A 26724-nucleotide genomic window follows, 5' to 3' on the forward strand; every position below is an offset into this window, starting at 1 on the left:
AAACATGGTTTAATAGTGTTGATGACAAAGTCTCAAGGCTGAAAAAGGGAGCAAGTGGCTGTCTTCCTTGGGCTCCAACTTAAGAGTAACGTACTGTGATCTACGGAGAAGGAAGCAATCTTCGGAAAATGGAGTGAGTATCTAAGAGTACTATGTGGCATCAGCTATTCTGAACACTTTCCTAACGTAACAGACATCAATCCAAATAGGATCCGACCACAGAAATGAGGCTTCTCTAGGAATGATTCTCCTGTCAGTTAGCAGCACTGACTGAGGGAATGTTGGCCGAGTCCTCCATGAGCTTACTCCTGCTACCCTCATACCCTACTAGAATCATGGCTAAGGGAGCTAAAGTTCTACTTAAAACTTCTGCCTTCCCATGGGGCGCCTGGGTGACTCAGTCAGTTAAACCATCTGCCTTTGGCTCAGGTCACGATCCCAGGGTCCTGGGATTGAGCCCTACATGGGGCTCCCTGCTTGGCGGGAAGCTGGCTTCTCCCTCTGCCTGCCTGTCCTGCTTGTGCTCTCTCTCTCTGACAAATAAATAAAATTTAAACAAGCAAACAGAAAAAATTTTTGCTTTCCCAGGAGGAAGCCTCCTAGATCAACCAGAAAACTTAACTGATATAATGGTCTACTAAAATGCTAATACTACCCCAAAATGATTTGATTTATGAAATACCAAGCAATGCTTCAAGTTCTTGACCTTACTCTGGAACTCATAAATACGATGAAAAAAGTTGGAAAAAGCAAATAAAACATGTAACAGATTCAGCAGAGTAGTTACTAACCTTACAGACTAAAATTTGGATTTGGATTTGAAATACTAGAAATCCTGGTTTTTAAAACCATGGGTATAAAATGAAGCAGCACCATTTGCAGTGACGTGGGTGAAGCTGGAGTGTATTCTGCTGAGCAAAATAAGTCAGAGAAAGACAAATGCCATATGTGGACTTTAAGAAACAAAACAAATTAGCAAAGGGGGGGAAAGAGAGATAAACCAAGAAACAGACTCTTTCCTGAGAACAAACTCGCGGTCACCAAGGGGAGGGAGTGGGGGGATGGGTGAACCAGGTGATGGGGATGAAGGAGGGCGCTTGTGTACAGAAGCGCTGACTCACTACATCGTACACCTGAAATAATATTACACTGTATGTTAACTAAGTGCCGCTTATTATTTTTTTTTTAAAGATTTTATTTATTTACTTGTCACAGAGAGAGTGCACATGTGCACAAGCAGGGGGAGGCAGAGGGGGCGACAGACAGAAGGAGAAGCAGGCTTCCAGCTAAGCAAGGAGTCTGACACGGGGCTCCATCCCAGGACCCTGGGATCACAACCCTAGCCGAGGGCAGACTTCCAACTGACTGAGCCACCCAGGCATCCCCCAAGTAACTGGAATTTAAATAAAAACCTTAAAAAGAAAAAGAAAAAGAAAAAGGAATGAAAGAGCAGACCAAGGGTCCCCAAAAGAGCACAACATGAGATCAGGAGCACCTCGGTGGCTCAGCTGAAGGAGTATGCAAGTCCTGACCTTGGGGTTGTTGAGTTCAAGCCCATGTCAGGCCCGGCACTTACTTTAAAAAATAAATTAATTAGATTTTTAAAAAAGCATGGAAACAAACAGAATTTCTAAATGGCCATTTGTATCAAATTTATATAAAAAATTTTTAAAGTGCAGGGTGCCTGGGTGGTTCAGCTGGTTAAGTGTCCAGCTCTTGGTTTCGGCTCAGGTCATGATCTCAGGGTGGTGAGTTCAGTCCCATGTCTGGCTCTGCGTTAAGTGTGGAGTCCGCTTAAGATTCTCTCCCTCCCTCTCCCTCTGCCCTTCCCTCCCGCCACTCTCTCTCTCTCTCACTCTCTCTCAAATAAATAAATCTAAAAAAAAAAAAATTTTTTTTAAGTGCATATGCTTTCAATCAGTAATTCCATTTCTAAGGATAATCTAATGATAGCTGGACAAAACAAAAAAAGAAATACAAGGATACTCATTTGAAGTATTAAAGTAGACAGAGGAATATTCATACAAAAAATACTATGTGGCAATTAAAACTTATGTGGCTCTCTGTCTTAGAATAATCAATGTCCAGGCTTTATTAGGTGAAAACTGAAAGCAGCAACTGACCATGTGCCTGTGTTTTGAGGTTATGGGGAAGGTGACAGGAAAGGATGGGTGACTTGATTTCTTTTTTCCCATAAATATTTTATTTATTTACTTATTTCAGAGAGAGAGCAAAAAAGCACGAGAGAGAGCATGTGAGACATGCACCAGCGCCGGGTGGTGGTGGTCGGTGGGGGATGCTGGGGCGGAGATGAGAAGCAGACGGGAGGGAGAGGGAGGGGAAAGAATCTCCAGCAGACTTCATACTGAGGGCAGAGCCTGGCTCCATTTCATGACCCTGAGATCACAACCTCAACTGAAAACAAGAGTCGGATGTTCAACTGATCCACCAAGGTGCTCTGGGTGACTTGATTTTTAAGAGAAATTGCAATGACTACTATTAACTACTGCTACTACTAATGATAATGACTAATATTGGTATTTATCATATGCTAGGCACCATCGAAGTATAGTCTGGGGGACTGAGCCCTGCATCAGGCTCCCCACTCAGTAGAGTCTGCTTCTCCCTCTGACCCTCTGACCCCCTCTCGTGCTCTCTAATAAGTGAGATCTTTAAAAAAAAAAAAAAAAAAAGTGACTTCTCAAATATCTTGACCTTTTAGAAAGCCAAAATCCTTTTCTCTACTTCCTATCCCAAGAAGTGGGAGAATTTCCTCATCCAGCATTACCAAGGCCTATTTCATGTCACAAATATACATTTTAATTTCAGCATTTAAATATTATGACAACTAAGTATGGTCATACTTAAAATTAACTGTGTTCCTCCACCTAAGTTTGTAAACAAAGTGGGGAAAATTACCATACAAGAACAAATGAGGTGGGGTGGGGGGCGGGAGGAGGACACACAATTCAACGTACAAGCCCTCTAACAGTTCAGGAAGGAAAGGTCAAAGATACTGATGTATCTTTTTTTCTTTTTTTCTTTTTAAAGATTTTATTTATTTATTTGACAGAGGGAGACACAGCGAGAGAGGGAACACAAGCAGGGGGGAGCGGGAGAGGGAGAAGAAGGCTTCCTGCACAGCAGGGAGCCTGATGCAGGGCTTGATCCCAGGACCCTGGGATCCTGATCTAAGCTCAAGGCAGATGCTTAATGACTGAGCCACCCAAGCGCCCCGATACTGATGTATTTTATTTTCTATGACCCAATCATGCATATAATGTTTGTATTTGTTACAAACTGGATACTTTTAAATTCTTGTTACTTTAAGAATCAATAGTGAAGACCCTGTAAAAAGTCCCTAATTTGATCATTTCTAAGAATCTATGTATTTCACTTTTTTAAAAACAGGTTTTTAAAAAGATTTTATTTATAGGGGCACCTGGGTGGCTCAGTGGATTAAGCCGCTGCCTTCAGCTCAGGTCATGATCTCAAGGTCCTGGGATCAAGTCCCGCACCGGGCTCTCTGCTCAGCAGGGGGCCTGCTTCTCTCTCTCTCTCTGCCTGCCTCTCCGTCTACTTGTGATCTCTCTCTGTCAAATAAATAAATAAAATCTTTAAAAAAAAATAAAAAAAAATAAAAAGATTTTATTTATTTGACAGAGAGATACAATGAGACAGGGAACACAAGAAGGAGGAGTGGGAGGGGGAGAAGCAGGCTTCCCGCCCAGCAAGGAGCCTGATGCCTGGGCTCTCTATTCCAGGACCCTGGGATCATGACCTGAGCGGAAGGCAGACACTTAACGACTGAGCAATACAGGTGCCCCTGTATTTCATTAAAAAAAAAAATTTTTTTTTTTTTTGAGAAAGCAAGAGCAGGAAGGGTAGGGGAGAAGGGGGTGGGGAGAAGGAGGAGTAGAAACAGATGCCCCACTGAGCAGGGAGCCCACCAGCCACGGGACTCCATCCAAGGACCCTGAGATCATGACCCGAGCAGAAGGCAGACGCTTCATGGACTGAGCCACCCAGGTACCCTCAGATTTTGAATTTGTATAAAGTAGAGGGTCTTTTAACTCCTCTCCAATGATTCTAATTCAAGGTTCACAAATCAAATGAATTAAATTTATTGTGAGGTCAGAGACTGCAGGGGTCAATGAACTCTGGCAATTTCTATAACTTGAAGAATAAATGGTCTTTTAAGCCAAGTGGAGTTCTGGAAAGCAAACAGTAAGTCTCTACTAGGATTTTGAAAAAATAAGAAAACTTATACTCAAATTACATACCTTTATCTATTGTTTTAAGGTTCTAAGAAAAGCAAGCTATTTTAAGAGTACTTAAAACTTTCTAAAAAAAAAAAAAACCAAAACAACAAAAAAACAACCCCCAAAACATGACCACACTGTTAGATGAGGAAATAACTTTTATATGAACTAGTCCTAGACAAAAATGTGAAGTCAAAAACTTTGAAGAATATATGCATGCATTCATCCCATACAGTGGCTAGAATGATATCATATTTCATAAATTTTTATTAACACACACCTTTCTACCACACTAGAGACTGATTGATTGGAAATCTGGGGTACATTATAAAGTACTCTGACAACAGCAGAACCCTCCACAGTTAAGAGGCCCATCATCCTCATCTTGGTGATATATACTGAATAAATCCCCTTCCCTCCAGAAAATTTATATTTGAAGGATTTATACTCAGTAGGACATCTCTTGGCACAACTTCAAAATAATGTGGCTACTGAGCCTCTAGACAGAGTCTAAATATCATCATATCACAGAAGTAGAAGAAGAAAGGTTGACACAGGACCGAATGTGCCCGTATTTTTTTTTTTTTAAGATTTTATTTATTTAACAGACAGAGATCACAAGTAGGCAGAGAGGCAGGCAGAGAGAGAGGAGGAAGCAGGCTCCCCACTGAGCAGAGAGCCCAGCGGGGCTCGATCCCAGGACCCTGGGATCATGACCTGAGCCTAAGGCAGAGGCTTTTAACCCACTGAGCCACCCAAGTGTCCCCGAATGTGCCCATATTAAACCATGTTACTCAGGCCTGTTCCCCCAGAGCCAATGGTTAGCCTCACAGGATTCATTCCCCAAACATAATCACACAGCAGGTATGATCAATGGAGCGAATCTCTAAACAAGGCATAAGCCAAAAGGCAGCTGTGGGAAACTGGATAATGAGACAAGCACACTCTACACAGAACTAACATTCCCTAAAATTGCTAATTAGTTCAGATGCTTCCCAAGGTTCCTATGAAATCGGGGAATTTCACATGTAAAAGATAGTGGCAGAATTACGAGGCATTCTTGTTTACTTTTGCAAAGAAGATGGTAAAACAGTGAAGCAATTTCCAATTCTATTTTGGTTTCTTTGCCACCTTCCCACTGTAGTTTCTATTCACACAGAACCAAGAACTAGGAGAGCAGTTCGAATGTTTGATACAAGATAAAACAAGTACTGGTTCCAATCAGGGATGCCTATAATGTTACAGATGGCTAAAACATTATTTCTATATCTCTATTCCATGACTGGTCTTTATTAATATTATTGATTTTTATTACTAAGATTTTATAGACAATAGCCACCGTCCCCCTGGAGCATTAGTTCTCAAACTCCAGCTTATGTTAAAAGCAGCTGGAGGAGTTGTTGCAACGCAGATCACTGGGCCTCACTTCTCCCTTTCCTATTTAAGTAGGTATGGGGTGGGGACGCAGTTAGATACATATCTAACAAACATCCAGGTGATGTTCATGTTTGGGGACTAGACTGTGAGAACCATGTTGTAGAGTTAAACCATCCTTGAGTGCGTTGTTAGAAAATTTTCCAAAAGGACATGAACATGGAATATATACAGCCTGCTCTTCTCCTTCCTCCCTGCCTCCCTGCCTCCCTTCCATTTACTTATATGAGAGAGAGATAGGGAGTGAGTACATGTGTGTGCAAGCGGGGCAGGGGGTGGTGGTGCAAGGAAAACACAGGATCTCAAGCAGACTCCCCACTGAGTGCAGAGGTGGGCTTGATCCTACCATCCATAAGATCACAACCTGAGCCTAAACCAAGAAGAGGACCCTCAACCACCCAGATGCCCCATATTGAATTTCTTCAATGCATACTCAATTTAGGACTATATGGGACTCTTCATTTTGGTTAACAGAATAAGAACAAGGGTCCAAAGTGGGCTTTCCTCAACAAATGCTTTTGCTCATGGGGGTGCTGAAAAGAACACACAAGTTTTCAGTATACAAACATTTTGCCTCATCTACAGGTCACTGAACTTACACTTTGCAAAATAAATAAAAGGAAAAAAAAATGTTCTACCTACTGGCTTTCAGGCAAATCACTTTAAGACTTATTTATAGCAACACAGGTTACCTGCTAATAGTTCTCTAGGACTCTGAAAATAGATTGGAGACTAGGAATTAGGGACTTACAGGAGGTAAAGTTTGAAAATGATATCTATAAGCATGAAAAATTTAACCATGGGACTCACAAGCATACTAATAAATCCAGAAGAAAAGTACTGGACAAAATCTTTTACTTTGCTCAAGGAATTCCAGAATGTTCTGCTTTGTGATTTGCTTTTCAAGGGGGCTTGGTCTAAACAGGTTCTTAACTGGCAATCGAAAAGATTTCCTCTGGATGCTTTCAAATATTTTACAGTAATGCTGCTGAAAGGAACATAACAGCATGAGTAACTGCTGAGGTTCTAGGTCACAGTCCTTACTTTGAGCAACTCTTCACGTGCACTCACTTTCACAGGGCAGGTCCGAAGAAAGGCACTCCCTTGCAGCTCCACAGGCAGCACCCCAAGTCCTTCCCACATAGGACCAGCCTCTAGGGCGAAGTAAGACCCGATAGACCAAACTGACCTACAATTCTACCAAACAGCTTCTTTTGTGTGAGTACTACTTCTCCGTGGTAGTCAGGAGCCTTGAGCTGGTGTGTGCACAGGGGTTAGGAGAGATGAATTTTGCTGAGAGAATCCAAGTTGGGTCTTGGGAAGCTGACCAAGCCTTTGGCTTGATAGAGCTGTCTTTTTGGTAGTGTGTGAAGTGACTGACCTTGATAGCAAGAGTTCAGAGGTCAGGAAAAGAATAATTTGGAAAGGAATTTCCCAGAACACCACATTAGCATCTGAATCAGAAAACCTAGAGGGCATGAGAGGACAGGCTAGCACTTAATAACTTAGGAGGCAAGAAATCCCTCAAAGAAAAACTGCTGGAGTTATAATTTAACTGCTTCTATCTCTAAACTGTTGATTTTATAGGTAATACTTTGTCAGAGAAACAAGGAAAGCATGTTTCACAGTTTTATTGTTTGAGGAACAGAGAAACAAAAGGAAAATTGAGAACACTTTACAATTCCTGAGTATAAAGTCTGTCTTGGGCTGTAAACACCTAGAAGACAAATAACTATTCAGAATGGTCTCCAAAGTACACAGAAGGTCCACAGGGGTTCCGTCTGGAACAGATAACAGTCTCTCTCCTGATAGTGAAAATATGTCCAATTTACCATCAGTGTGGCCAATAATAATTACAATAAGTCTTTGCATTTATAGAGATATGCTCAGAAGATACAAAAATATAGTGCTTATTTTATAGAAACAGAGTAGGAAGCAAACAGGAAGCAACTCTTTAGCAAAGTCACTATAGAACCCCTAAACCACTTTCTAGAATTTTGTTCTGGTCAAGTATGCTGTTTAAACTCAGCCTAAAATAGAGATTTAAGTTACAAAGAACATGGTACTGGATACAGAACACTAAATTCTTCTGAACTGGCAAGGCCTTCTTTGGGACCTCTGCCAGCACACCCCTCCCATGCCGGTTAAAGAGCCTCCTGGAAGGGGAGGGGTACACAGGGAAGGGACATCCTGTATCTACTTCAGTCCCAGAACTTAGCACACTGCGTTGAAGTTATCCATTTAGAGTATCCCGATAAGATTTTACTATCCCAAAGGGCAAGAACTATTTCTTAGGAAAATGCTGAACCAAATGCTTCCACGGAAACCAAATGGTTAAAGATCCCTCCTGAGCTGGGATGAGAAGTGGCTCCAGTGAATCACAACCTACCCTGGATGCTCCAGCTAGTCACTCAGCAGGGATGAGGCCAAACAATTTTTAGGGTGTCTCCTTTACACTTCCATTTTCTTTTCTTTTTCTATTTCTTCTTTCTTTCTTTCTTTTTTTTTTTTTTTTTAAGATTTTATTGATTTATTTGACAGAGAGAGATCACAAGTAAGCAGAGAGGCAGGTGGAGAGAGAGGTGAGCAGAGAGCCCAAAGGCAGTGGGTCTCAATCCTAGGGCCCTGAGACCATGACCTGAGCCAAAGGCAGAGGCTTAACCCACTGAGCCACCCAGGTGCCCCTTCTTTTCCTATTTCATTCTTCAGTTGCAAAATAGCCAGAAAGGTACTGATTGATATCAAAACTATTCACTGATATTAGACAAAGCCTGTCTGGAACTTGGGTTTCAGGGCATACATTTTATTATTATAATTATACTCACATTTTAAAAAACATCACTCCTTGAGTCACTTACAGGACATCCAAAACAAGAGGAACTTTTGTAATTGGCATGAGAAACGTTTAGATCCTGTATGCCTGCATATGCCACATGCATTAACAAAAAGCAATTCCCTACTGGCACTGTTTTCCCTTCTAAATAAACCCACGTGAAAGGCCCTGAAAGGCCGCTTGATGAATAGGATAGCACTTATCAGCTAAAAATTAACAACATGAAACCAATAATAGTTCCTTGTTATCCTTTCAAGCAGTCTTTTGATTCAGTTTCTCCTGGAAGAGAGAAGGGCCACAGTCTGCTTAATCTGTTAACTTGTTAACTGCAGTTCTAATGGGGGTTGGAGAGTGGGTACCCTTTGAAGTAGCTCTGTTTAGAAGTAAAAACAATGTTGCTAGTCATAAAGTTTCTGGCCTGGTATCAAAACAGGAAAATCCTAGTGAGGCGGGAGAGAGCCAAACTGAAATACGGAATAATCTTACTTATTCTCTCCCCTGGAAGACCAAGGTTTACCCAGATTTGTGCTATGCAAATATTCCCACTCTTCTCTCCAGCAGGAGAGAAAGTGTACCCACCTTAGAAAAGCATGTATTCTGGAAAAATCCCAGGTTCTGAACTTTATACATAAACAGGAAGGACTCCTTCCTTTCCTAGGGAACCCAGTGGCTCTGCTCTCATGCACACCTCCTGAGGCCACCGCAGATCCAGGTTGTTTCCAGGACTGCAAGTGGCTAGAGGAGACAAGGAGAAATCACCAACTCATTACAAAGATTAACCAGGAACTGGTCCAGGAATGAGGAAGAAGCTAATAAAACAGAGTAGTAGCTAAAATAATATCCTATGACTTCTTCACAGAGATTAGGCCATGAAAGTGGTATCTGGGCCCCTAACTGCCTTCCTCCTATGAAACAGAAATATGTTTAAAATACTTCACAGGCATTTTAATCAAAAGCAAATCATCTTAATAAAATCACATAACTGGCCTTAAAAATAAATTGTAACAAATTGTGAAAAGAATCCAAATTCATTAGTGTGCTACTTCTCTTTTCATAAATTAGATTTCCTATAAAAATCCATGCGTCCACACAGAAGTCCTGGCTTGACATAGTTTATAACTTATGTTTTTAAAAAGATTTTATTTATTTATTTGAGAGAGAGAGAGAGGAGAGCAGGGGAGGAGCAGAGGGAGCGGTACAAGCAAATTCCGTGCTGAGCACGGAGTCTGACACGGGGCTCAATCCCACGACCCTGAGATCATGACCCGAGCTGAAATCAAGAGTCAGATACACAGACACGGGCTTCTCTGGGACTTGTGTGTGACTGAGCCACACAGGCACCCTTATAACTTACTTTAAACACGCCGTCTGCTCTCTGGAGCCAGCATTTATTCTCTTCTTAGTGCTTTATATTCTCTTTGTACTGACTGGTTTATTGTCTGTTTTTCCCCAACAGACCCTGCATCTTACTCACGTCTGTGCTGCTATAGCTAGGACAGCACTGGCTATAAACAGTAAATAAAGGCATGAAAATGAATACAGACAGATGAATGCAATCACTTTTCAAGCTCTGGGAACGTGAGGGTAACTTCTGGCCACTCCCCACTCCATAGCTGGCACTTCAATATATATAAAGGTGTCAAATTCATCAGATTCTATATCCCCTCTCCAGCTGAACACCATATGGGATAGAATCGGAACAGAAGCTAGGAAAAGGTAGGTATTACCATCTCTACTCTAAAGTTAAGGCAAATGAGATGTTAAATACCCCATTTAAGGTCGCCAGTTACTAAGCAACAGATCTGATGCAAACCTGTGTCTGCCTAGCACAAAATCCAAGCTCTTAACGTGTTACCCACCAGCCTCCCTCCCTCTCCCAACACATTCCTTCCATCACTTTCGGTGGGGACACCTTCATTACTAGCACTACCTTTAATTACTGGACACACAGTCTTTCCTCCTCAACCCTCTGTGATACTTCGCTATCTACCATCAGATCTTTCTATTTAGAGCAGGACTAAGTGAACAGAGATCTCTCTGGCAGACTCACGATATCTAGAATATTCCTTTTCTTTTTTTTTTTAAGTTATTATTATTATTATTTTTCAGTAATCTCCACACCCAATGTGGGGCTTGAATTTACAATCCCAAATTCAGGAGTTGCATGCCCTACGACTGAGCCAGGCAGGCCCTGCCCCTTAAGACCTAGTAGGTGTTTTTTTTTTTTTTTAAAGATTTTATTTATTTAACACACAGAGAGATCACAAGTAGGCAGAGAGGCAAGCAGAGAGAGGGGGGAAGCAGGCTCCCCGCCGAGCAGAGAGCCCAATGCGGGGCTCGATCCCAGGACCCCGAGATCATTATCTGAGCAAAAGGCAGGGGTTTAACCCACTGAGCCACCCTGGCACCCCAAGACCTAGTAGGTCTTAAGAAATGAATGATATGTCCATAAACTTATATAAGAATGTTAACTCCCAACTATATTCAAAATGGAAATAACTCCAACATCCAACATCAAGAGGACGAACAGAAAAAAAAGAATATTCATGTCATAGAGCACTCACGGCAATGAGAAAGAATAAACCAATGGTAAATGCAGATGAATCGCAAACAAACCAAGATGAATCTCAAATCATGAAGAAGTCAAAAGGTGGTTACCTCTGTGGGGAGTGGTACTGATAGGAAAGGGCATGAGGGGATAGAAGTATTTTGTATCTTGACCTGGGTGATAATCACATGGCTGTATACATACTTCTTTTATTTTCAATGTGTTTAATTTATTTGTTTGTTTGTTTGTTTATTTCAGGTGAGCACACATGTGTTGTGGGGAGAGGGCCAGAGGGGAAGGGAGAGAGAGAACTTAAGCAGACTCCAAAACCAGCGTAGAGCCTGACATGGGGCTTGATCTAACAACCCTGAGATCATAACCTGAACTGAAATGAAGAAAAAACAACTGAGCCACCCAGGTGCCCCTACTACTGTTACTGTTTTGTTTTGTTTTAAAGATTTTATTTATGTATTTGACGGAGATCACAAGCAGGCAGAGAGGCAGACAGAGGCGGGGTGGGGGGTGGGGGGTGGGGAAGCAGGCTCCCTGCTGAGCAGAAAGCCCAATGAGAGGCTCGATCCCAGTACCCTGAGATCATGACCTGCGCTGAAGGCAGAGGCTTAATCCACTGAGCCACCCAGGCGCCTCTGTTTTGTTTTGTTTTGTTAAGATTTGAGAGAGTGGTGGGGGGAGAAGGAAAGAGCGAATCTTAAGCAGACTCCCTGCTGAGCGCAGAGCCTGACACAGAGCTCCATCCCACGACCCTGAGAGCATGACCTGAGCTGAAATCAAGAGCTGGACATCAACTGACAGCCGGCTAGGTGCCCCTGTACACATACTTTCATAAGTCTGAGTTGGGTACTTAAAATCTGTTCATTTTACTACACATAAATTATGTCTTCAAAAGTATTGTTAAGAAAAAAGAAATAGCTAATGTCTGAACTGACAGAGTGAACTGTCAACCATGTTTTTACCACTGTCACATCAAGTCACCTACTGCTTTACCCAGTAAACAGAAAGACCACTGACCCACTGCCAGAAAATTCATTATGCGAGGTCTTTAAGAATATTCCTCAAATAAAATGCAATCATGTTATAACTCATATATGTAAATCAAACAAACAGCAAGAAACATTTTAAGCCTGGGCAATGGTTTTCAGAAACCTTACTAAAATGGGGAAGAAGGCAAAAAAGGAACACAGCATAAAGGTTAACAAATCAAATATACAATCCATAGCCCATAACCACTTCCAGAGAGACTTATGAACAGAGGAAATTATCAGGGGGACAGCTTGTGTGAAAAGAAGGGTTCCTTAAAGCAACACTGCAGGAGTTCATATCCCAAAGAGATGAGAGGTGGCTTCCAAGCTTTGAAAGGATAAGGCAGTCTCCTAGGATTGAAGATGATATTTCAAGTTAATAAATGACCCATCACAACCCTCGCCCACCGAGAAAGACCACCTGATAGATCTCTTACAAATCTTCTCAAAGTTACAAGAGCTAGAAAACTTAAGAAACCAGACCAACCCTGACTGTACAGAGAATAAGCAAACAAAATACACGCACTGGGCAGGAAGTGGTACGAGGCACTGCTGAGTGTCCGGAAAACCAACAGTGCCATCCATGGGGCAGGACTCAGGACTGACTCTAGGACAGTATCTTGTGTTCTCCCTAAGTAAGATTAGCCTTCTGCAATTTCACTCAGGACACAAAGTAAAATCAATAAATCTATATAGCCATGGAGATACACAGGGATAAGGCACCATGCAAAATGAAGTTTACTGTGCTCATAACACAACAAGAGCTGCTGGGGGGAAGGAAGGTTATGTGGAGACCTGAGAAAAATAGAAATATTAGATGATTTGAGTTTTACTGCACAGGAAACCCCAAAGCAACCAAAAACTGCCTGTCAAGATGGTAGGTAGACAGGTAACAGTGCACAGATATGAAAGCCAAGAGGTGTTTTGTTTTTGTTTTTTTTAATATTTTATTTATTTGAGAGACAGAGAGAGAGAGAGAGGCGCACAGGCAGAGGAAGAGAGACAAGCAGACTCCCCACTGAGCAGGGAGCCCGACCTGGGACCCAATCCCAGGATCTTGAGATCATGACCCAAGGAAAGCAGACGCTTAACTGACTGAGCCATCCAGGCACCCCTAATGGCCTGTTTCTAGGACAGAGAGCAGAAGCTTGGAGTGTATTTGAAAGGCATGTGTGTCCTCTTGTTATATGGTCCAATATTTATCAGTTGATAAGCTTCCACCTCTCTCATCTCCACACAATTGGCATTCTCAGAACATACCGGCATATAATGCTGATTTTAAATAATGTATAGGGTGCCTGGGTGGCTCAGTGAATTAAAGACTCTGCCTTTGGCTCGGGTCATGATCCCAGGATCCTGGGATCAAGTCCCGCATGGGGCTCTCTACTGGGCAGGGAGCCTGCTTCCCTGCCCCCCGCCCCACCTGCCTCTCTGCCTACTTGTGATCTCTCTGTCAAATAAATAAATAAAATCTTAAAAAAAATAAAATAAAATAATGTATAAAGTGTTCAGATGCAGAACAATGTTAAAAAGCAGAATCTAATGCCTATGATTAAGTACACTAATACATTATTTTTAAAAATTCCACATTCAGCCATTTCAATGTCTACACCAACACCTGGAACCTAAACTGAGGAAAGGACTGTGTGATCTTTTCCAGAACAGACTCTTCTGGTTAGCTGTTTTGGTTATACCTGGTGCCAGGTTATCAGTCCCACACTCCCTTATTTGTTTTGACATTTCTTGGACACGTTACCACAGGCTCAGGAAAGGGCAGCAGAGAACCTAAGACTAAGCTTTTCTACCAGACACAGGACAACAAAACATCTGTGGATCCAAGAGCCCGATCTGCATCATTTTTAAGGTATCATTTACACAGTAAGAGAAACAATGATACTTTGGGCAGTTATTTCTAGACAGTTTCAGAACTTTCCAGCTTCTGAGGATATCCTGGCCTTCCCACAGACATCTGATATGACCAACACTCTTTCTTTTTGCTGCCCAACTCCAAAAGTAAACTAGCTTTCCTGCTGGAAACTCAGTGATTTTGGAAGATGTGATTATTCGTTTAGGGAACAGTCCTAATGAAACAAAATGATTTCCAGTAGAGCTTTTGGCTCTAGGTAGCTGGAAAGATCTGGATGTACAAGGTCATAATAAAATAGATGTTGTCTTCAGCATTCTGCTCCCCACCAAAAAGTCTAAAAAAGTCTTACTGATATTTTAAAAATTCCCTAAGGGGTACCTGGGTGGCTCAGTCAGTTAAATGTCTGCCTTTAGATCAGGTCATGATCTCAGGGTCCATGGATCGAGCCCCACATGGGGCTCCCTGCTCAGCAGAGAGCCTGCTTCTCCCTCTCCCTCTGCCTGCTGCTCTGTTTACCTGTGCTCTCTCTGTATCTGTCAAATAAATAAAAATCTTTAAAAAAAAACCAAAAACCTCCCTAAGCTGTGAAAATTTTTCTTTAAATGACACACCCTATGCTCATTATCCTTTCCTGACTCTGATGATAGACATAACACCAGATAGCTCAGTTATTCCCCGCCAACCCCAATTCAAAGGAAGATCAAGAACCAAGGACAACTACAAATAAAGGGAATCACAGGAAAAGAAAGAAAAATAAACTAGAAAGAACAATTTTTTAAAAGTAGGCTCCATGCCCAGTGTGGAGTCCAACATAGGCCTGAACTCATGACCCTGAGATCAAGACCTGAGCTGAGATCAAGAGTTGGACATGTAACCAACTGAGCCACCCAGCACCCTGAAAAAATAATTTTTAAAGAAAGAGCAAAAAAAGGAGAAAAATTTTACTATAGAAAAAATCTAAGATACACTATCTCAGCCAGGTGATCAAATTATCAAAAGCAATAAAACATGTTCATAGTATGTCCTCTTGACAGCATATGATGAGAAGGATGCTTTACTGCTGTGGTGTTCCTCTTCTTAACTCCAAAACTCTAATCTAACCATAAGAAAAACGTCAGACAAACCCAAACCAAATGACAGTCCACAAAGTATCCGACAGTACTTATCAAAACTGTGAAAATCATGAAACAAGGGAAGTCTGAGAAACTGTCATAGCTAGGAGGAATGTAAGAAGACATTAAGATTAAATGTAATGTATCCTGAGACAGGATCTTGGAACAGATAAAAGTTTAAAAAAAAAAAACAGATAATATGAAATAAATTATACAGAAAATGAAACTACTCACAGCATGACAGAGCAGAAAGAACACAGACTTTAGAGACAAAATCTTGGGTTTCTTTTTCTTTTCTTTTTTTTTAAAATCTTGGGTTTCAATCACTGCTCCATCATTCATTGGCTGTGTGAGCTTAGGTAAATTACTAGGTGATTCTGAGCTTCAGCTTCCTCATCTGTAAAATGGGGATAAGAGTGCCAACCTAACTGGGTTGGTTTGAAGGTTAGATAGTTTGTTTAAAGAATCTGAGACCACCAACACTCCACCCAAAAGCCCTCTCACGCATGTCCATGCACATTTCCTCAGACAGCAGGCCACTCGTGACTAAGCAGGGTAAAAGGCAGCCCTTTTTACAAAGCGGCAGTGAAGAGGGCACAGAGCACCCATCCTTCCTTAAAAGTCAGGGAGTACAGCTCTGCACATTACACACTCACCTAATAGACTGTGATAACAAAGTTAGGTCACAGACTGCACAGTAAGAAAGCCACAAGATTCCATAGGGATCCAGGATTTCCAAATTTAGCTAGGTTTAGAATCAACTGGGACATGTTCTGTTTTTTTTAAAAAGATCTACCACTCTATCCCCAACTCCTTCAGATAAGGTAAGTCTGATATGAGGTCGAGCAATATATTATTTTTAGTTTACTTGGATAAATTGATCTGCTATGGGATTTTTGTTTTTATTTTTCTTATTATTATTTAAGATTTTACTTATTTATTTGACAGACAGATCACAAGTAGGCAGAGAGAGTGGGGGAGGAAGCAGGCTCCCTGCTGAGCAGAGAGCTCGATGCAGGGCTTGATCCCAGGACCCTGAGATCATGACCTGAGCTGAAGGCAGAGGATTTAACCCACTGAGCCACCCAGGCATCCTGCTATGGGATTTTTAGAAACAGGGATCCTGTCTCTTCTTTCACAGAGAAGGAAATCAAGGCCCAAAGAATGCAGAAGTGATTAAGGATTAAGTTCAGAGGCAAGTGGCTCAGGAGTGGCAAGGCCAAGACCAAAACATGGCCTGGGCTCAGTTGTGTATCTCTGCCCTGTTTTCTAAAACAAAGGTCCCAAACCATAAGCTGTCACTTGAAACTGCATGTGTGACTGACAGGGAAGAAAATGAAAAGCAAAAGCATTTATTGGGCAAGAAGATTCTATGGGGAGAATGTAGTGGAAAAATCTACTGTGCTCCGGGACTAGTTAACAGACATGACAGTGTGAGCTTTAAATCTTCCCCTAACATTTACCAACTCTCTTACCGGTGGAAAATTCGAATACTGAAATTTGTTCCCCTATTGTAAATGGGTGTTGGCTAATGTTTAAGAAGTTCTGAAAATCAGAACACTCCAATTTTAAGTGTAAAAATGTATGCTTGGAAATCTCTACTGTGATTTGAAGTAACCAAAAGAGACTGTGACTGATGATGTTATTATATATTAAACAGATGCCAAAATTAGCCCCAGTCTGATGAAAGGGTATTGTAGAAACAGTTTAAACCTTAGTCTTTTGAAGAACCTATCCCAAGAACTGCGCAGCTACTTTGGGAATCAAACACAGGCTGATTAAGAATTAAGGTGTTCCTTAGTACAACACCAGAGGGTGGAACATTCAACTTCCTAGAACCTTCTGGCAAAGACTACAATGTAGACAATTGTACATTCATAATCACCTGCCAGGATTTCCAAAGGCATCTGTTCTGTTGCACCCTCAGTTATTTTATCTGAGTGATAAAGCAATCAGTGATAACTTCCACTAGTTCCCACATCTATCCATCCGCCAGCATCTGTAATCACATAACCCTTCCTGTTCCTTTGGATAAATTGTCAATGCTCCCATCCACAACCAACATCCCTGCCTTTCTCACCACTGGAGGACACAGCTCTAACAATCCTTTCTCTCCATCCACACCCATTCCTCCCTCTAGATCACTCCCATCAGCACGAATTTGCTATACAACCTGTCATCTTAAAAATAAACCTCTTGGGGGCACCTGGGTGGCTCAGTGGGTTAAGGCCTCTGCCTTCAGCTCAGATCATGATCTCAGGGTCATGAGATAGAGCCCTGCATCGGGCTATCGAACCCCACATCGGGCTCTCTGCTGGTCAGGGAGCCTGCCTTCTCTCTCTGCCTGCCTCTGCCTACTTGTGATATCTGTCTGTCAAATAAATAAATAAAATCTTTTTAAAAATACTCTATACTACTTTTAAGGACAGTTCTAAGTCCTCAAATGACTTGATCTCTTTGCTGTGCAGGACCGAGCTGATTATCTAAGATGCCATGTTCTCCTTGTTTTTCGCCACCTCCTCGGGTGTTCCTTTTCTAGTTTTTTGCTGTTTCCCCTCTTCTCGTTGATCTCCAAATACTGCTATGTCCCAGACTTACCCTCCTCTACTATCCTCACTCACTCCCCTGGCAATCTCACCCAGCCTCATGGTTTTAAATCTATCCACATGCTAATAACTTCCATGCTATCTCCCAGAACTCCAGACACACCTCCACTTGGAGGTCCAAATGTGTGTTTCAACGCTGATGTTTCAAACTGAATTTCTCACAACTCCTGCACTTTACCAACCTTGACCACCCACAGGTCTTACCTGCCTCAGTTAATGGCAACGCCATTCCTTCAAATGCCCAGGCTAAAAATCATTAGGGCCATCCTTGACGCCTCTTTCGTACTTCACATTCAAATCCTGTTGGCTGTGTCCAATCCATTCAGTTCTTAACTTCCTGACCACACCCTAGTCCATATCACCGTCATTTCTCGCCTAGATTATTGCTACCACTTCTAAGCTGGCCTCCTCACTGCCACACTTGTCCTCTTACACAGGCTTCTCAGAACCCCAAACGACCAGTCACTTCACTCAAAAAAATGTGAAAACCTCCCTACAGCAGCCAAGAAGCTGTACATTGATAACACATTCCCCTCCATTATTTGCCCGACCCCCTCTGCTAGGAGAGTCTCCTTTGTTTACCCGGTGCTAGTCACACTGATTTCTCATTATCCATGGACTATCGCAAGCAGACTCCCACCTCTGGACCTTTGCATTGGCTCTCCTCTCTGTTTGTAATGTTGCTTCCTTAGCTCTCCACTCACTTCGCTTCTTTTACCCATTCAAGTCTCCGTTTCAATGTTGCCTCCTCCATGAGGTCTACCCTGGGCACTCCAGCTGTAATAGTTCCCCTATCCCTGACCCCCTTAACATGTGATCATTTTCCTTCAGTAGCTTAATCATCTTCTAATATACTGTATTACATTGTCATATATTTATTATTTATATTTATTTATTTATTTTTATTTATTTAAATGGGACCCAGGCTTGGGGGTTTTTTTCTTTTTAAAATTTTATTTATTTATTTGACAGACAGAGATCACAGGTAGGCAGAGAGGCAGGCAGAGAGAGAGAAGGAAGCAGGCTCCCCACTGAGCAGAGAGCCTGATGTGGGGCTCCATCCCAGGACCCTTGGGATCACGACCTGAGCTGAAGGCAGAGGATTTAACCCACTGAGCCACCCAGGCACCCCTATTTATTATTTTTTTTAAAAATTTTATTTATTTGAGAGAGAGTGAGTGCATGCCACCATAAGCAGGGGGAGTAGCAGTGGGAGAGGCACAAGCAGTCTCCCTGCTGAGCACAGAGCCTGACAAAGGGCTCAATCCCAGGATCCCAAGATCATGACCTGAACCAAAGTCAGACACTCAACCGACTGAGTCACCCAGGTACCCAACATTGTTTGTCCTTTTATTTTATTTTTATTTTTTTGGGCAGACAGAGATCACAAGTAGGCAGAGGCAGGGGGCTGGGGAAGCAGGCTGAGCAGAGAGCCCAATGTGGGGCTCAATCCCAGGACCCTGGGATCATGACCAGAGCCAAAGGCAGAGGCTTTAACCCACTGAGCCACCCAGGTGTCCCTATTTGTCCTTTAGAATATGTCTTCTCTCATTTGGATTTGATCTCCATTAAGAATTGGATTTTTGTCTGTTTTATTCATTCCTGCATCCCCAGCATCTGAAATAATACCAGACACAAGGTAGTAAATTTATAAATATTTGCTGCCAGAACAAATGAATGATGAGAGTAGAATTAACCAGACAAAAGGAAGGGCTATGACATCATTTAAGGGAAGGCAGTCCCTCTATTTTAAATGTCAAAATCTCACAACAACTAATTATGGGACACCACCACTTAAAAGTATAAAGAAATTAAAACTTAAACTTCTTCCAAACATTTATTTTTATTTTTAAAGACTTTATTTATTTGACAGAGAGAGATAGAGATAACAAGTAGACAGAGAGGCAGGCCGAGGGAGAGGAGGAAGCAAGCTCCACGCTGAGCAGAGAGTCCAATGTGGGGCTTGATCCCAGGACCCTAAGACCATGACCTGAGACAAAGACAGAGGCCCAACCCGCTGCGCCACCCAGGCACCCCGCTTCCAAACATTTTCCATTTTAGCAAACAGGCCCACTGTCTACCTAGCTGCCAAACCTGAAACCTAAATCAGCCTTGACTAACCCTCTCACCCTCCCACAGTCAAACCATCAAGAAGTCCTATCGATTCTATCATAAAATTTTAGTTCAAATTCATCCGTTAGCCTTTTTCTCTACTACTAGAACTCTAGTCCAAGTCATCACCTCCTACCACTGCGATGGCCTCTTGGCCGGTCTCTGTTTTGTTCTCATGGCTTCAATCTATTTCCTAAACAGCAGCAAAAGAGTTCTGTAAAACATAAATTGGATCCATAATATCCCTCTGCTTAAAATTTCAAAATCTTCCAGACCTTGAGGTATGAATGAATTGGCTCCTGTCTACATCTCAACTCCATCTCTACCACTCTACTCCTTGCTCATCATGCTACATCCACAGAGGTCTGCTTTCAGGTCCTCCAATACATTCCATTCTTTGCTGTCCCGGGGTCTTTCCACATGCTGGTCTCACTCACTCCACTCTTTATCCTTCAAATCAGCAAAGAATGTTGCCTCCTGTTTAAAGTAGCTCTTCCCCTCTTATTCTATCTCATTCCCTGCTCTCTTCATACTTTCTATTTGTTTTCGTTTCTCCCCCAATACAATATAAGCTTCATGAGAGGAGGGGCTGCAGCAACAGCTGTAAGGGGAGAAGGAGGTACTTCACCGGAAATGTCTGAGAAGTACTGGCTGTAGGTAGGTCTCGCTCAGCTTTCTTTCTACATTTCTTTTTTTTTTTTTTTTTTTTAAGATTTTATTTATTTATTTGAGAGAGAGAGAGAGAGCGAGAGCAGGGAGGCAAGGGAAAAGCAGTTCCCCACTGGCCAGGGAGCCTGACATGGGGGCTTGATCCCAGGACACTGGGCCTGAGCCAAAGGCAGATGCTTAACTGAATGGGCTACCCAGGCGCCTCTATTTGTTTGTTTTTGTTTGGTTGGTTTTTCAGTAGGCTCCACACCCAATGTTGGGCTAAGAACTCACGACCCTGGGATCAAGAGACACATGTTCTACCAACTGAGCCAGCCAGGCCTCCCGAAGTCTCTTAGCGGTGTGAGTTGTCATTCTAACACCAGTTACTACCACATTCCCTCGAGAAGGAGCACTTCTACCATTTCAAAAGGAACTAATAATAAGGACTCAGGGGCAAGTCACATTAATTCTAATGGCTACGGCCTGAATTGTATCCTGTCAAAATTCGTATATTGAAGCCCTAACACCAGTGTGGTGGCCTTTGGAGATAGAACCTTTGGGAAATAACCAGGTTTAATGAAGTTATGAGGTTGAGGCCTTTATAATAGGACTAATGCTCTTACAAAGAGGATGAGGCACCAGAACACAATCTCCTCCAGGTGAGGACAGAGCAAGAAGGTAGTCTGAAAGCCAGAAAGACGGCCCTCACCAGCACCCTGACCTTGGACCCCCAGCCTCTGGAACTATGAGAGAGAAAGTTGTGCTGTTTATGCCCCTAGTCTATGGTATGTTGCTATGGCAGCCTGAGCGGGTTACCGCTCACGTCACCAAAAATGAGAAGGCCCCAGTCTCATCTGCAGGATCAACAAATGAACAGGAAAAAGACGCCTGATGCAGGAGCGCTCTCCAGAAAGACTGCTCCAAAATGAGACCGCCCCCTCCTGCTCATGGGATGCTCTTCTCTGCACCACTACACGAGCAGAGACTGAACCCTGTTCAGGCTGGTGCTTTGAATACTCGCTGCTTACCAATGCTCACATGTGAGAAGACTTCACAGCTGACACCGAAGGGTGGCACGCACCCTCCCTTTAGCCACCTTCCAACCTACCCAACCCCATGCACTAAAATGGGTGAGTCAGGCACACCAAGGCATATATCAACAACTGTGTTTTGTTCAGAAAGACTCACTGATGTTTCAGTTAGGAAGTAATTTGGTTGGAACTCATGACAGCAGGCAGAAACATTTCCTTAGGCAACCTTCCCATGGGATTTCTGCCTGAAGGAAAATCTCACAGGATTCTTTAAAAACTATTGCTTGCTTGTTTGTTTAAAAAGTAGACATTTCAAATAGCTGTTCCCCCCCCCTTTAAAACTAGGCTTTAATTGTAGATTAGAGTGAAGTGGCTAGCAGACTCTTTGAGACACTTTGTTAGAAAATCAAACCTTCAGGAGTTTCTATGTTTTATAAAAGGAAAGAGTCAAACATTGTATTTTTATTTTTTTGAAAGATTTTTATTTGAGAGCGAGCACATGCAAATGCACAAGAGCGGGGGAGAGGGGATGGGGGAGACAGAATCTCAAGCAGACTCCCCCCACTGAGCATGGAGCCCAATACGGGGCTCAATCTCACGACCCTGAGATCATGACCTGAGCCAAAACCAGGAGCCAGATGCTCAACCAACAGAGCCACCCAGGCACACCTAACATGGTATTTTTTTTTTTAAGATTTTATTTATTTATTTGACAGACAGAAATTACAAGTAGGCAAGAGAGGCAGGCAGGAAGAGAGAGGAGGAAGCAGGCTCTCTATGGAGCAGAGAGCCCGATGCGGGGCTCGATCCCAGGACCCTGGGATCATGACCTGAGCCAAAAGCAGAGGCTTTAACCCACTGAGCCACACAGGCACTCCTAACATTGTATTTTTAAAGTCAGTTATTTCTCTGATACTTCTACCTTGGGGATTTCAAAACATAGCCTTAGTGGTTTTAATAAAAAGTCCCATGTCTACCTTACAGGGAGAAATAAGGGAAACTAAGCAATAGGCTATGAAGGTCCCACAGTCCAGAGCTCCATATCAAATCATCAGAGGTATAAAGCTTGGTTACAAGACAGAGAAAGATGATATTGGTATTTTGTGATTAGAAAAATCAAAGCTGCTCTGAAATGGGACCTAGACACCAAGTACAGTGGCAACAGGATGCTTGAGCTGAAGAGATCAGCCAAATTTCTGAATCTGTGATTCTAAATATTAATATTGCACGAAGTGCAACAGGGGACAGAGGGCTAGAAAAGGAAACCCTCACACAATTCTGAGGGCCCTAAAATAGTACAAACTTTCAAAATTTTTAAAAGATTAACACCTAGTCATCTTTCTAATGATTTTAATAGAGAGTTTCACCTATACGCATGCCAGCCCCACTCGTGAATGAATACCCGCCGTCAGTAGGCTACTGCAGGGGAAGGAACAGGAGTTTACAGCTTTGGGGGAGCAAAATGTAGCCTCATCTCAAAAAGGTTTTAAGTCTCTGGCCTAGACATTCACAGCAGTCATCACAGAAAAAAAGGGAAGCATAAACCAGCCTTCCCAACCCTCTATAAAACAGAATCGCCTAGTCCTAATCCGTATTCATCCCAGAGAGATGCAGTCACCCGTACAAAGATACCTGGTGAACTGGCTGTTTTGCCAGGAAATGAAACTCAGGTCTCTTCACTCTTAGCTCAGGGCACTTTTTACTATACCAAGTCACTTCCCATCTAATAATCAAAGCAGTAAATCAAGACCTAAATAAGAATCTGCTCAAGGAAAACCTGTCTCTTTAGTCCGAGAGTGAATTCCGACCTTGAACAGCCAAATGAATGTCCGGGGAAAGCTTGCCAATGAATCTCGGAGAGTGCTTGATGCTTCGTGGACTCTATTTCTCCATCACCCCAGCTCCTTCAATCTTGTGGCTATGTCTTTTCAAACTGCCCTGCCTCAAGCGTGCAAAAACAAATCCCCCACCCACCTCAAGAAAGGCGAGGTCAAAAAGGAAAAAAAACAGTTGCTTTTTGCTAGAACCGTGGCACAGTGGGGCTGTGCAGGAATGTACCTACTCAAGAATCTTCCCACACTTCTGGGTTGTTGAGAGAAACCAGCAGAGGCATGTTCCATACACTCCCCAAATATCTGAGCTGGCGACAACAAAAGATACTCATTCAGAGCTCTCAGCCCTGGGACAACAGCTTCTGTCAGTCAGCTATAGTTCTCACGATGCTGTGTGTCTGCTCTTACTTCAACTTCATACCAAAAAGCATATCACACCAGTGCAAGCACTTGAGAAAACCACACAAATGAATTCACACAGTAGCCCAGCAATCCTGGCAGTGTACCAGTACTCAGGATAAAGCTTTTTAAAAAATTTTTATTTCAAAGACCTTATACAAACACATTACTTTTGGCATTTACACAGCAGATCTGACAAAGGACCTGGGGCCCCAGCACCAGAGACCAACATCAAAACAGCCAGAAAGAATTACCATGCACAGGGAGTTACCTGGTAAGAGGACAAAGATCGGCATTTTCTTTCTTACCTGAAGCCAAAGGTCGGATCCACTCTTTGCTATTTAGGTCAAGTCTCCAGAGGTCATTGAAGGCAGCATTGCAGCTGCTCTGGGTACAGCCTCCGAACACATACATAGACTGGTTAGCATCGTAATAGCATGCACCTAGAAAGAAAACAATAAATGCATAGTTGATGTTTAACTCTGAAGCCCCTCTAACACTGTAATTATAGCCCGTATCATTCAAAGATCAATTATCTCACGTGTTCTGCAACTCTTTGCCAGGTGCCATCTTTATATAACCAGCCTCTTGTCTTCAGATTGGTTAATATTATATTACTCTTTTTTTTTTCTTTAAAGGTTGTATTTATTCATTTGACAGAGAGAGAAAGCGTGTGAACAACCAGGGGGTAGAGGGAGAGGGAGAAGGAGGCTCCCTACTGAGCAGGGAGCCCAATGTGGGGCTCTAGGACCCCAGGATCATGACCTGAGCCAAAGGCAGAAGCTTAACCAACTAAGCCACCCAGGTACCCCTCACATTATTACTCTTTAAAATAAGGCCCAGAGAGGGGCACCTGGCTGATTCAGTCGGAGAAGCATACAACTCTTGATCTCAGGGTCCTGAGTTTGGGCCCCACGCTGGGTGTAGAGATTATAAAAAATAATAAATTTTTTTAAAATGTGTGTGTGTGTGTGTGTGTGTGTATAAAATAAAACAAGGCCCAGAGAATGGCTATGGAAATGTGATTTCTGAGCACACTAAGCAAACTGACAATGTTGTCATTAAATAAGAGTATCATTCCAGCAAGAGCACACAAGAATTCAGATTAAGAGTGCTCAATGAGTAAAATTTCAGTACAGCTGCATATTTAATCTAAATCTACATCATTATGCTCTAGGGCTAGGCAGAGGCAGAGGCAGAGATTCTATCAAGAAGTAAAATCCTATGAAAGTCCACTGCCCATACTTCAGATTGTTAAGAACTGCAAATAACAAAGGACAGAGTTTAGCTGACCTCAGACAAAAAGCCTAACTGCCAGAGTCACATTTCCATGTCCACTAATGGAGCTGAACTTCAGCATCTTGGTTTTTTCCTATCTGTCTTTAACTAGCCACTCCAACAAACATGAAAGAAATTTTCAACTGAACCAACTGGTGCCAGGCACGAAAGAACATTCTTTTCCTCCTGGTAACCCATACTTACAGAACAGAAATTAGCAATGTCCTATGGTTTCTGAACCTTAATTTGTGTCCACTATAAGAATCTTTAATAAGACAATTCCATAACTAAGAGAGTCAAGGGCTCATTTACGTTTCACCGTTCTTCAAAGACCAATTCTTGGCAGCTGTTTCCTTCATATAGCAGAAGAGCACGGTGCCTTTATTTTTCAAAGAGCTAGCCCACATTCTTCTTCTTCTCTATTTGGACTGAAACCTCAGCCAACAGCTGGGCCCCATGAGCTCCTTGCCACATGTATTTTAATCCCATACTAAAATAAGGCAATCGGCATTTTCCTGCTTCTCTTTTAGCAAACAAAGGTTTCTGGAAGAGGAAGGCACAGCCCAAATTCTGCAAACCTAGCAGGCCTGAAACGACAAGTTTCACACACACTGTATTCTCAATGCCTATCAGTTATTATCAACGAAGCTTGGAGAGGAAGGGAGTCAATTCAGGCAGCTATGTTTAGAACTCAGATATAATGGAATGAGAAAATAGCCATCAATAATACACTCAAAAATTTTAAGCATCCTACTAAACTTTTGTTTATTGTCTATTTTTATTTAAGACACCTACATGTTGGTATGGGTGGGGGTGGGGAGACCCAATGAGTTCAATGGGCTTTTTAGAAAAAATTAAGAATTTAAGCAAATACCAGCACTCAAGTAGTCATTTCCCTTTTACCAGCATTCTCCACCCAAACAGCACATTTTCTTTTAGAACATCCAGACCACTGGAATGTGCAATACAAAAGTTATAGTTCACAGTACAGTATGAATATTCTGCTAAGAAGTAACATTAAGAATGTTTATTCTAATTGCTAAATCTCTTCAAATTTTCTAAAATGGTTTGATTGCTCCATGAATAACTATTCCAAGACATCTATTTCCAGTTAATATCTAATAATCCCTACTCAAAGGCAAGTCAAATATTCACATGAACACACAGCAAGCAGTTCTTCAGCACCCAGCACAATTGCCTACTGCAGTATAATCCTCTCCAGTGCAAGGTCTTCCAGTTGTTTCGTATTTCCCATGATGCCTGGGAGTCACTTAAGAAATTTCACTGAACTCCAACCTTTGCACATTCAGATGTTAAATTCTCTTTTGTTTTCCACTTGTTTCCAGGGAAAGGTCCTGAGGCATTTATCCCATGCTTAAAGAGCTTTGCTGTCAAGTGTCTCACATCTACAAGCTAGGACATATGTGATAAGTAATTACGTAACTATGGAACAAGCAAGGCTGCTTATCCAGTCTGGGCCTGCTAGCTATTGCACGGGCACTACTAGCATGGGTAGGAAATGACCCAACCCTATGTGCAGCCTAAACCTAAACACTAAAAGCATGAGGCTAGGGACTCTAAGAGATCCTTCCATCAATCTGAAAAGGACATTCTCTGTTAGTCAAGACTTCATGATTAGTCATGCGCACAATCGCCAAATAGCTAGGAAAACTGGCTTCATTTTTGTCCCAGGCTTCTACGCAGGAAAGAAGCTGTACT

General features: G+C 42.3%; 1 protein-coding gene across 1 annotated transcript in view; it reads right to left on the minus strand.

Annotated features, from left to right (window-relative positions):
* The window catches only part of FBXO42 (F-box protein 42), a 105155-nt gene that overhangs the window by 12000 nt on the left and 66431 nt on the right, over positions 1-26724 (minus strand). The window contains exon 4 of the mRNA XM_082685520.1: positions 24036-24170. Coding sequence (XP_082541646.1) covers positions 24036-24170 — 135 coding nt within the window. The remainder of the gene's footprint in view (positions 1-24035; positions 24171-26724) is intronic.

The sequence above is a fragment of the Mustela nivalis genome (assembly GCF_964662115.1).
Source record: "Mustela nivalis genome assembly, chromosome: 10".
Taxonomy (NCBI): domain Eukaryota; kingdom Metazoa; phylum Chordata; class Mammalia; order Carnivora; family Mustelidae; genus Mustela; species Mustela nivalis.